The sequence below is a fragment of the Orycteropus afer genome, unplaced genomic scaffold, assembly GCF_000298275.1.
Source record: "Orycteropus afer afer isolate SDZICR_OR568_19922 unplaced genomic scaffold, OryAfe1.0 scaffold00188, whole genome shotgun sequence".
Lineage (NCBI taxonomy): Eukaryota > Metazoa > Chordata > Mammalia > Tubulidentata > Orycteropodidae > Orycteropus > Orycteropus afer.
Window position 1 is genome coordinate 6034772 of NW_006921775.1, and position 12929 is coordinate 6047700.

General features: G+C 38.4%; 1 protein-coding gene across 1 annotated transcript in view; it reads left to right on the forward strand.

The window, feature by feature from the left end:
* Window positions 1-12929, forward strand: part of ATP1B3 (ATPase Na+/K+ transporting subunit beta 3) — a 54706-nt gene that overhangs the window by 18100 nt on the left and 23677 nt on the right. Inside the window, exon 2 of the mRNA XM_007947534.1 lies at window positions 6157-6285. Coding sequence (XP_007945725.1) covers window positions 6157-6285 — 129 coding nt within the window. The remainder of the gene's footprint in view (window positions 1-6156; window positions 6286-12929) is intronic.

The following is a 12929-nucleotide window of genomic DNA, read 5'->3' on the forward strand; positions in this document are numbered from 1 at the left end:
GATATCCTTCTCCAGGGAATGGTCACTTCTGACAGCATGAGCAAAGTAGGTGAAATGAAGTCTGCCCATTCTTGCTTCCGAGGAGCATTCTGGCTGCACTTCTTTCAGGACAGATTTGTTAGTTCTTTTAAGCAGTCCAAGGTACTTTCAGTATTCTTTGCCAACACCACAATTCAAAAGGATCAACTCTTTGGTCTTCCTTATTCATTGTCCAGCTCTCATAGGCATATGAGGTGATTGAAAATACCATGGCTTGGGTTAGATGCACCTTAGTCTTCAAGGAGACATCTTTGCTCTTCAGCACTTGAAAGAGGTCTTTTGCAACAGATTTGCCCAATGCAGTACATCATCTGATTTCTTGACTGCTGCTTCCATTGATGTTGATTGTAGAACTAAGTAATGTGAAGTTTTTGAGAACTTCAGTCTTTTCTCCATTTATTGTGATTCTGCTTATTGGTCCAGTTGTGAGAGTTTTTGTTTCCTTTATATTGAGGTATAATCCATACTGCAGACTGTAGTTTTCAATCTTCATCAGTAAATGCTTCAAGGCATCCTCACTTTCAGCAGGCAAAGTTATGTTGTCTGCTTATCGCAGGTTGTTAATGAGCATTCCTCCAATCCTGGTGCCATGTCGTTCTTCATATAGTCCAGCTTTTTGGATTATTTGCTCAGCATACAAATTGAATAAGTATGGTCAAAGGATATAACCTTGACACATTCCCTTCCTGATTTTAAACCATGCAGTATCCCCTTGTTCTGTTTGAATGACAGCCTCCTGGTCTATGTACAGGTTCCTCATGAGTACAATTAAGTGTTGTGAAATTCCCATTTTTCTCAATGTTATCCATAATTTGTTATGATCTACACAGTCTAATGCCTTTGCATAGACAATAAAACACAAGTAAACATCTTTCTGGTGTTCTTTGCTTTCAGCCAAGATCCATATGATATCCCTCATCCCACATCCCTTTCTGAATCCAGCTTGCATTTCTGGAAATTTTCTTTCAGTATATTGCTGCAACCATTTTTGAATTATCTTCAGTAAGATTTTACTTGCATGTGATACTAATGATGTTTGATAATTTTCACATTCTATGGGATTGTCTTTCTTTGGAATGGGTACAGATGTGGCTCTCTTCCAGTCACTTGGCTAGGTAGCTGTCTTCCAAATCTCTTGGCATAGCCAAGTGAGTGCCTCTAGCACAGCATCCGTTTGTTAAAACATCTCAACAGGTATTCCGTCAGTTCCCGGAGCCTTGTTTTTCACCACTTCCTTCAGTGCAGTTTCAGCTTCTTCCTTCAGTACCATTGGTATGCCATCTTCTGAAATGGATGAACATCAACCAATTTTTTTTTGGTACAGTGACTGTATTCCTTCCATTTTCTTTTGATGCTTCCTGCATTGTTCAATATTTTGCCCATAGAACCTTTCAATATTGCACCTCCAGGCTTCAGTTTTTTCTCCAGTTCTTTCAGCTTGAGAAATGCTGAGTGTGTTCTTCCCTTTTGGTTTTCTAATTCCAACTCTTTGCACATTTCATTATAATAATTGACTTTGTCTTCTTGAGCTGCTCTTTGAAATCTGTTCAGCTTTTTTATCTTGTCATTTCTTCCATTTGCTTTAGCTACTCCCCATTCAAGGGCAAGTTGCAGAGTCTCTTCTGACATCCATTTTGGTCTTTTCTTCCTTTGCTGTCTTTTTAATGACCTCTTGCTTTCTTCATCGATGATGTTCTTGATGTTATCCCACAGTTCATCTGATTTTCGATCATTGGTGTTCAGTGTATCAAATCTATTCTTTAGATGGTCTCTAAATTCAGGAGGGATATAATCAAGGTCATATTTTGGCTCTCATGGACTTGTTTTAATTGTCTTCAGCTTCAGTTTGAACTTGCATAGGAGCAGTTGATGGTCTGTTCCACAGTCAGCTCCTGGCCTTGTTTTGGCTGAAGATATTGAGCTTCTCCATTGCCTCTTCCCACAGATGTAGTCGATATGATTCCTATGAACTCCATCTGGCAAAGTCCACATGTGTGGGTGCTGTTTGTGTTGTTGTAAAAAAGGTATTTGCAGTGAATAAGTCATTGGTCTTGCAAAATTCAACCATACAATCTCCAGCGTGATTTCTATCACTAAGGCCATATTTCCAACTGCCAGTGATTCTTCTTTGTTTCTAACTTTTGCATTCCAGTTATCAGTGCTAATTAACACATCTTGATTGCACGTTTACTCAATTTCAGACTGCAGAAGTTGGTAAAAATCTTCAATTTCCTCATCTTTGGCTTTGGTGGTTGGTGCGTAAATTTGCATAATAGTAGTAATTAACTTGTCTTCCTTGTAGGCATATGAATATTATCCCATCACTGACAGCATTGTACTTCATGGTAGATCGTGAAACGTTCTGTTTGATGAATGCCATGGCATTCCTCTTCAATTTGTCATTCCTGGCATAGTAGATCATATGGTTGTCTGATTCACAGTGGCCAAAACCAGTTCATTTCAGCTCACTAATGCCTAGGATATCAATCGTTATGCGTTCCATTTCATTTTTGACAACTTCTAATTTTCCTAGATTCATACTTCGTGCATTCCATGTTCTGATTATTAATGGATGTTTGCAGCTATTTCTTGTCATTTTGAGTTTTTCCACATGAGCAAATGGAAGTCCAGAAAGCTTTACTCTATCCACATCATTAAGGTTGGCTCTATTCTGAGGAGACAGCTCTTTCCCAGTCATATCTTGAGTGCCCTCCTACCTGACAGGCTCATCTTCTGGCACTGTATCAGACTGTGTTTTAGGGCTATTCATAAAGTTTTCTAGTAATATATTAGACAGTGTTTCATTACTATTCATAAGGTTTTGCCTGGCCAATTCTTTGAGAAGTGGATGGCTTCTTACTTCTTCTGAGTCTATCTTATTCTGGAAGCTCTGCTGAAACCTCTCCACCGTGGGTAACGCTGCTGGTGTTTAAAACACCAGTGACATAGCCTCCAACCTCACAGCAACATGAAAGCCACCATAGTACACCAAACTGACAGGAAAGTTTGTCTCCCTTAGTTGTTCTAAACCACTCTGCTCACTTCTGGTCTCCCTTAGTTTTTCCAAACCACTGCCAGCTCCCTAAATACATTATCTATTACTAACTTACCCACTGCTGTGGAGTCAGATCCAACTCATAGTTGAGTTGACACCTCCTTGGGTTTCCGAGGCAGTATCACTACGGAAGTAGATTGTCCAACCTTCCTTCCGAGGAATGACTGGTGGGTTTGAACCACCAGCCTTCTGGTTAGCAATCAAGTGCCTTAGACAGTACGCTACCAGAGCTCATTAGTAATTTAGGTGCTTCCTATTTCATTCCTGTCTTATGTTAAGCCCATTAGCAAGCTGCATCTCAGTAAAATTAAAGTGCAACTTCTATTTATGTTTTCTGGTAGACCTATTCCTCACTTAAGGACACTCATTATCTGACATTTCCCATTAAGGCAACCATAAAAAAAATACCTCTAATTTGCACATTAATGACATGACGTATGTCTGGCAGTACTCTGAGGTGCTAGGTGAGAGCAGAGCTGGCTGTAATGGCTAAGGTTATATGTTTCAACTTGGCTGGGCCATGAATCTTAGTAGTTTGACAGTTACATAATGATACAGTTTGGCAGTTATGTAATGTTGTAGTTATCCTCCATTTTATGATCTGAGGTGGTTATGCTCCATTTTTGCATGATGCTGATTTTCGCTCAATGACTTAGTCTTTAGAACATGACCATGTCAATAAGTGAGGTTAGGTGTGTGTTTGTTTTTCTTAGTAGAGAAGGAGGTGAGGAGGTTAAACTGATAAAAGTGTTGCTACCCTTGTGAGTGGTTTTTATGTATGATATTTATAAGTGTGACTAATTTTTGAGTGTTAAATTTGGGTCACAGCAAAAGGATCTTATTCAAATTGGGCAAACTTGCTTCAGTGCTGGAAATCACTGTTTTAAAATTGACGTAATGGCTGTTAATGTGTTAAATATATCTTCTTTTAGGAAGTTTTAATGCTTTCATTTTTCGTTGTGTAGTTTTGTTAAAAAAGCAGAGTTGGACAGAATTATATTTGTGTGTGCTATACATTTATTTGCTTGGTAACTGTTAATAAATTTCATTTACATTTTTCCTGGGAATTTAAAATCAAAACTTTGGTAAGAATATTTTGAGACAGACTTTAAAACCTTTAAAAATAATTAACCTTTTACTGTCTTTGTTTCAAACTTTTTGATTATCATTATTTATTATATTTATTTGTTGTTATTATTATTCAAACAGTTTATTATTTACTGCAGGAGTTAACAAGCACTACAGCCTAGTTGTCTGCTTATTCATGAAATTTTAGTGGAACACAGCCATGCTCATTATTTATGTACTTGCTGACCTCTGATAACTGTGTAGAGGATTTTATCTATTAGTTCATACAGATATCTGGATGTTAAAAATGTTTTGTCTCCTTCTGTAGTAAACTGATCACTTCTTTGAGATTGGTCTTCCTTTTTTTCCCCCACCTGCAGCAGGATCATGGTATGTGGTAGGAAAGTGATGCTGTTTGAAGGTGACATCCTATCCTCCTTTCTTCCTTCTGTCCTCTCCCTGTTTTGGCCTCTTGGTAATTGGGGGTAAGGGTGCTAGTCTAAATTGAGATTGCTTTAACTATTTCAGTTTACTTGTGGGGGAGAAAGGGTGGGGGAGATGTGGTTTCAAGGCATGAAAATGGGAAATAAAAGGTTACCCAGCTCTTGATACAGTGTGTTTTGGGGTCATAGGAATCTGAAGAAAGTTAGGGAGCTACTCCCCAGAAAAAATCTGAGTATATACCAACCAGACCAAACCAAACTCACTGGCGTCGAGTTGGATTTGACTCATAGCAATCCTTTTTTGGGTTTCCGAGACAGTATCTCTACAGAAGTAGATTGCCCAACCTTCCTTCTGAGGAGTGGCTGGTGGGTTTGAACTGCCAGCTTTCTGGTTAGCAGCTTTAGGCACTACACCACCAGAGCTCCGATTTAGAAACCCTTTGAAGGTAATCCCTGGATGGAGAGGGAAGGGTCTGTAGATTCCAGGTCAAGAACACTTGCACTTAGCCCCTCAGCTAGGTGTAGAGTCAGGCAAACAAAAAGAGAGGTTAAATAAGACTGGAAAATAAGGTGGATGTTAATTCAACTGTGGGGAGGAATTAATTCACTGTTCTTTATACTCTTGTTGTATCTGGGGATTCTTTAACATCCTTTGATTAATTTTAAACATTTCAATACAAATGAGTGACTTTAACAATATATTCTAATATATAATCCTAATGGTGATCCCTTCTGATATTAGTACTTGGACTGTAGACATTTGGAAAAATAATTGATTTTAGGTAGCCCAGGAGTAGAGCTATTTCAGCATTTCCAAATTGTGAAGGAAGAGATTAAGCCCTTGGTGTTGAAACCTTCATCTGCCAAATCTTGCATTGTGCCTAGCAGTAGCTCTGTAAAGCTCCTCTGGGGTGCTTATGTCTGATTTTATCTACTCTTCACTTTTGCATGAGCCTTCCACTTCACCAGTGTTTCCTAAACTTAATTTATTGAGTACCATCTCCAGGATTTTTGCCTTAGATGCATATCCTTGCATATTCTTTACATCAGCTCAGTTTTTGAAGCTTAAATTTGGTAAATAACTATACTGTCTGGAGTATGAATTTGGTTTACTAGTTATTTTCTCTTTGCCAGTTAAAGGAACATGTGAAACATGGGTTTTTGGTTTCATCTAAAATATTTCATCTTTCTAGAGGATAGCAACTTCATTTTGGGAAACACTGCCCTATGTGCTAGAATTTTAAAGCTCTCACTTTGAGCCAGAGTAGAACCTGTGGAGCTACTTACCCTTTGAAGTGCCATAGGAGAGGAGAGGAGATTATGGTAGATGTGTGGATGCTGCGTGCTCAAATATCCCCTTACTTGGGCAAATTCATGTGTCCTGGATATGGGGATATTTGGCTATATGCATGGCAAAGCTCGGAATCATAGCCTTGCAGTGATTGGTTTGTTCCCACCACCACCACCACATGTGTGCATGCATGTACAGGTGCTCCATGTATAGGATATGTATGTATCTCCATATTTCATGAGTTTAATTTATTTTCACAGGTTTGATCTTGCTCTTCTACCTAGTCTTCTATGGGTTCTTGGCTGCTCTCTTCACATTCACAATGTGGGTCATGCTTCAGACTCTGAATGATGAGGTTCCAAAATATCGTGACCAGATTCCCAGTCCAGGTAATTATGTTGTAGTTATAATGGATTATATAATTTAAGAAAGTTATAATTTATCTCCATCATAAATCTATGTTTTTAAAAGATATTTTATTATAATGGTCGTCTGACATTCCCACAGACATATAACAAAGTTAAATACAGTTAATGCTCAGATCTCGTATTTTCAGCTTCAAAAATGTGAAATGTTGGTATATTAAGATTTAGGGAATAGAATGCTACAAAAAATTAGATTTCTTTTTTTCCTGGGAAACTGAAATTTTGAAATCAGATAAAATATAAATTATGTGGTTAGAATTGTTTAGTGCTAACAGAGCTTGACAGGCCAGTGTTCATATAATTGAGTCTGTAGCTCCAACACCATAAATCTGTTTTTTTATAGCATATAGAAGGTAACCTTGGGGTTGGTTAATTGAAAGTTTTGATTTTTGTTTGTTATATAATGTTTATACTAATTTAAAGACCTCCACTTTCATGAACTGATAAATCTTGAGTCCTCTGCCAAGAATAAGCAGAAATGAATATTGAGAATTATAGTAAAGCTAAATTCAGTTCTAGTTATGAATGGCTTTTAAGAATATTGAGGAGCTCTAATGGTGATATGCTTAAGGCATTTGGCTGCTAGCTAAAAGGTCAGTAGTTTAAACCTGCCAGCTGCTCCATGGCAGCTCCACAAGACAGTCTGTTTTAGTAAAGATTTACGGCCTTGGAAATGCAGCAGAGGTTGCTATGAGTCAGAATTGACTCAATGGCAGCGAATTTGGATTTTTTAGAGTTTGTGAATATTGTGTAGCGATTGTACTTCACCTTGAAGAATTTATTTGTAAATACGTATTTCAGCTGTAGCTCAGAGGTTAGACTATTGGTCTTATAAAACATTCTTTATGGTTCTAATTGCTTAGTAAGGTAAGCAAATGATAAGAAATGTTAAATGCATACACATCGTTAGAGAATAAAATGAGTATATTCTTTATATGCTTAATTCCTGTCTGTTGATTCCCCAGAAAAAAAATACGCTAGAGGAAAACAATTTTTAACTGAAATGCTTGTTTAAATCACCTTTTGTACCTTCTGATTTTATTCTTTAAAACAGTCTAATAGTTTTAGAATGCCAGCTCCGCCTTCATCAGGAGAGAAAACAATAACATTCAGAATTCCCATATATATCATTCCCAAAAATGTGGAAGACTTCTAGAAGTTATAGAACAGGAAAGACTAAGAGTAGTGGCATTTGGATAGCAGGAAGAATGGGCAGCTGGGGAATGAGGTCGCTACCTAGAGCAGTGGTTCTCAACTAGGGGCAGTTTGCTCCCCAGGGGACATTTGGTAATGTCTGGAGACATTTTTGGTTGTCACACTGGGAAGATAGGGAGAATGGGGCTATTGCTACTGGCATCTAGTGAGTAAAGGCTAGAAATGCAACCAAACATCCTACAATCAATAGGACAACCCTCCATAACAAAGATTTATTAGGCCCATAATATTAGTGCTGAAGTTGAAAAATTCTGAGCCTAGATCCTTGGTCATAGCATGGGCTTCTGAGCCGTACCACCAAATAGAACCAGTTCTCTCCTAATGATTTTTTTCTTAGAACAGTTGTTCTAATGGCCTTCTTAGCTAGTGTTAATTTGTGTAAACATCATGAATAACCCTTAACTTGTTTAAGTCTGGCCAAGTATCAGACTAGCACCATGGATAATTTTTCTTATATTTCTTGCTGTTGCCCCAGTTTTCTTTCTACCTAGATTAATTCTAAGATATTTTTTCTTATTCCCTAAATTATGACTTTATTTCCTTTGAATGCCATTTGAACTATTTCAGAAAATATTAAACTTTTTATGATTATATGAAAAATATAAGCAGTAAAATAAGTGTTCAGTATATTTAAACTGATTTCCTTAAAATTATCAAGTGCACTGTATTTAAAATGTATCATTAGTTGGGCCTGGAATTGAATTCATTTCCATGGGTTAGCTCTCCCCCAAACACTAGAGAGACCTGCAAGCTGAGAAATTACACACACCAGTGAGATGCACTCTTCAGAACAGTCAACTGTGAGGGGTCAGATGGGGCAGCATTTGTACAGGGGGAAAGCTAAACAGGATGCGTAGGTAAGAAGGACACAGGGAAGGAGTAACCACAAGAAGGAAGTAGGAGGAGAGCGGTTCTGTTATGGGCATTGTAATCAGCTCTATGAAACAAAATATATGTGAACTGCTGAATGTAAAACGAATCTGCTTTGTAAAACTGCACCCTAGTCACAATAAAAAAATTTGTGGGGGGAAAAAAGGGTATTAGTTTTCATGCATGTATGCACATACACATACACATGTGTGTGTATATTACATGAATGTACATCATATTACTAAAGGTGATTTTTTCTTCATGGAGGGATTAGGAATCTTTCTTTGTATTTCTAAGTCTTTTTTTTACAATGACTCCGTTTTTATTTTTACTTATATATTGTGATTTGAGTGAAAGTTTACAGAGTAAGTTGATTTTTCCATTCAACAGTTCCTACACATTTTGTTTTGTGACATTGATTGCAGCCCTGACAATGCAATAGCACTCTTCCTACTTCCTGTGTTTACTATTCCCCTTTGTTCTTCTTTCCTATCCCTCCCTGTTGTCTTAGCGTTCTTCTTGTTGTTATGTGCGCTCAAGCTGGACCGGACTCATAGCAACCCCTCCTTGGGTTTCTGAGGCAGTATCACTAGGGAAGTAGATTGCCCAACCTTCCTTCAGAGGAGTTGTTGATAATATGGTTGATTGTTGTAATGAGTGCATACCTCCATGGTGTTTCTGTTTACCATATGGGCCTATCTATTGTTTGAGTGAAGTTGAAGCACAGGGATGAGTTCAATTCCAGGCTTGAAGGGATTAATTTTATTTTTAAATGGTACTATTTCATTAATATGTTTGCAGTCAGTAAAATAAATACTAGTTTTAAATAGGTGCATATCTCTACATGTACATACTTATGGCATAAATGCATATTATACATCTGTACCCCTACGAACACATGCGTGTACACACATATATAAAAATGCTCACCCAATAGTTTAAGTTTGGAGGAGATAAGAATCGCATAGTCTTTGCATTCTGTTGTTTTTAGTTTTGTTTAAGCCAGGATTTTATTTGGAATAAGTAAATGTATTGTGTTTAAGAAATCATAAATACTTTTATATTTTCCTTGCAATTTTTCTAATTTGAATAATTTATGTTGGGTTACTTAAAGTTAAGTGTTAGTTTCTTAGTGTTACTGTAACAGTATTACCACAAGTGGTTTTAAAGAACAAATATTTATTTCCTTACATTTCAGGAGAGTCAAAGTCCAAATTCAGGGCTTCATTCTGGGGAAAGATCCTTGTCTCTTTCAGCTCTGTAGCCTCTGGTGTTCCTTAGTTCCTTGACATTCATGTGTCATCCCTTTTCCCTTGTCTTTCCTTGTTCTATTTCTTATAATTTAGAAGTGATTAGGTTTAGGACACACCCACACCTCAAAAGGCATCATTAACAAAGCAAGAAAAACTATTCCCAAAACGGGATTTACATCTACACATATAGAATGACAGGTTCCAGCACATTTTCCGGGAGACACAATTCACTCCATAACAGTGTTCTTATTATAATTATGTGCAAGACGAGTTGATTCTTTTATTCTACTTGCAGTATATATTATGACTTGTTTCTGCCTAGTAAAACCTTAAAAATAAAAGCAAACAATTTTAGACATACTGAAAAGTCCGAGGTTTTATTTTTATATTAAATACTTTTACAAAAAAAAGTTGCTATTGATTTTATAGTGCCTTGGCAGTGGGTAGAGTGGTAAGGAAATACAGGCATATGGGATAATCCAAATCCAAGTGATTAATTGTCTTGATCTAGAGTTGAATGGGGAGTTTAGTTGAGTGCTCTGGCGTAGTGCCTAAGGCATTTGACTGCTAACCTGAAGGCTAGGGGTTCAAACCCACCAGGCACTCCTTGGAAGGAAGGCTAGGCAGTCTATTTCTGTAGAGATACTGCCTCAGAAAACCAAGGAATAGTTGCTATTAGTCAGAACCAACTCAACAGTAGTAAGTTTGTTTTTTTCCTCTACTTGTGATGGTGCGGGGAAGTCCGCTGACCTCATCCAACTTCGTAAGTAGGAGGAAAGAAAAACTTTATGAAGCAGAGGTACAAAAAAGGGCAAGGAGGCCACATATTCTGACCTCCTCTAATCCCACAAGAGGAAGACAGAATCACTGTCAGTAAGCCAAGGCCTATTACTGCAAGGCCAGACATGCTGCCTCCCTCCAGCTCTTTCACCAACCATTCCTTCCAAAGCACCCACCACCTCTCTCCTGGGTTTGATATTTCGCTGCAGTGGCCACATAGAACTCACGGATTACAGGGTTTATTAGGGAAGCACCACAGGCTACAATTCAAGTTCAGGAAAAATGCTCCATCTCTCTCCCAACCCACCGTCCCTCAGCCAACAGTCTCAGTCTCTTTCCCAGCAGTGCTTGTCCCTCGGTGTCTCATTGTGTCTCTTGAGTCTCTTTCCCAGCAACGCGTGTCTCAGGAGTGCGTGTCTCTTTCAGCAGCACATCTTCCTCAGCCAGCAGTCAGAGAGAGAGTTCTGCCTCTAGGAGGTCTCTTTTTGAGCCCAGCAGAATGGCCAAACCAACCAATCATAACATCAGAATCCTAAACACCTAAGAGAGAGTGGGAACCTCCCAGAACATTGTTTAGTGCCACTCCCCAACAGAAATACCCCAGGTGGACAACTTTAGCAATTAGGAGTTCCTCAGTTATTCATGGCAAACTCCACCTTGGAATTTGCAAAGATTTATGGGTAGAAAAGCCACACTAAGTAATTTACTACACCCCAAGAGGTCAAACATACCCTCTAGTCTAAGAGGTTACAATGCAGGATCAGGAATGACTCAGGATACAGCTCTTCAGGCAATACTGTTCCTCAACCCTACCCGAAAGCTGGCCTTTCCATTTTTCCCTGGGCCCCTTAGGTTGGCCTCTTCCCTGTTCATGCAAGTGTCATAAACTTTAGCTCTGGCGATAGGTGCCCAGAGGCACCCCACTCTGCCATAAAGTCTTTTTCCTGAAGGCACTCAGCTCTGGTTCTGTAGGTTAACAAGCCTACTATAACTGCCTTGCTCCACAGGCTGGGAAACCCACTGTGCCAGTCTCCTGGTTCTGTTGCCACTGTTTCTGTGCCTCTGCTTCTTACTGTCTTGTGCCATCTCTGATGTTAATAGCTCTCTCTGTTATCTGGATCTAGGGAGGTTCTCAGTGCAGGGACCTCAGGTCCAAAGGATATGCTCCATTCCCAGCTCTTATTGGTGGTATGAGGCCCCTCTTTCCACCTTTGGGATGGTTCATTTTAAGCCTAGGGGAGTGCCAAAACTGACCAGTCCCCTTGTTAGGGTTCTGTACACCTTGTTTGCATTATCTCACCTCCACTAGAGTGCCATGTACCTTATTTGCATTAGTAGCAATTTGTCTAATCCCCTCAGTGGGCCACATGCCCTTTATTTGCATCGCCCCACCAGTCATTTGGTAGGAGTTAACCATGGCAAGAAAGGCCACATAAAAGTGATCCATCGAAGTACAGTGTTGAATGTAGAATTAGATTTGGTTCGCCATTTAAAAGTATTAGTTAACTATGTCTGCATAACATTGGATCTACCCGTTGTTTAACACATGAACTATGCAGATGATCAATATAGACAGGTGTTTATGGGTTTGAAAGAAACTGGATCTGGTCTGAAAAGAATTTGATGTCTGAGCAGCAACTTTAATGAAAGTTAAAACTAAATTTTTTATTTGTGAATTTTCAGATCAATGCAAGGATTATTATCTTTACTAGCTTTAATATGGGAAATATTTGAAGAATAATGAAATTATTAGTATTGTTTTTAAGTCTTTGTGCAAGGCTGAATATTATAGACCTTACGCTTTTGAAACAAGGAAATCTTGTATTTAAGTTGGAAACCTGACTCTGTCTCATATAGTTGAATACATATGTATTTTCTCTGTTACAAGCTGATGCAGCATGTTTCTATATACATGGGCAAAGACCCATGATATGAAATTGATGGTGGTTATGCTTTGCATCAGCATGTGGAAACTACATTTTAATTATGGAGAAATGCTTCTTATTGAAGCAAACATATTTACCCATAGAGTAAGCATATATGTTGTTGTTCATTGCCATTAAGTCACTTTTCAACTCATCGCGACCACATGTGACAGAGGAGAACTGCCTCATATGGTTTTCTAGACTGTAATCTTTTCAGGTGCAGATCGCCAGGTCTTCCTCCCATCGAGCTGCTGGGTGGGCTCACACCACCAGTCTTTCAGTTAATGGCCAAGCACTTTAAAAAGTCTGTCTTTATGAATGTTTCCATACAGTTGTAATTTGAATAATAAAAATGCTTGGGCTATGATTTGCTGGAAATTTTTCCCATATATTAATGACAAATTGCCAAAACTTAAAAAAATATTATTCAATACAAAATACAAAAACATCCCATGCTCATGGATAGGAAGACTGAACATTGTGAAAATGTCATTTCTACCCAAAGCAATCTATACATTCAATGCAGTCCCAATCCAGATCCCATCAACATTCTTTAGGGATATGG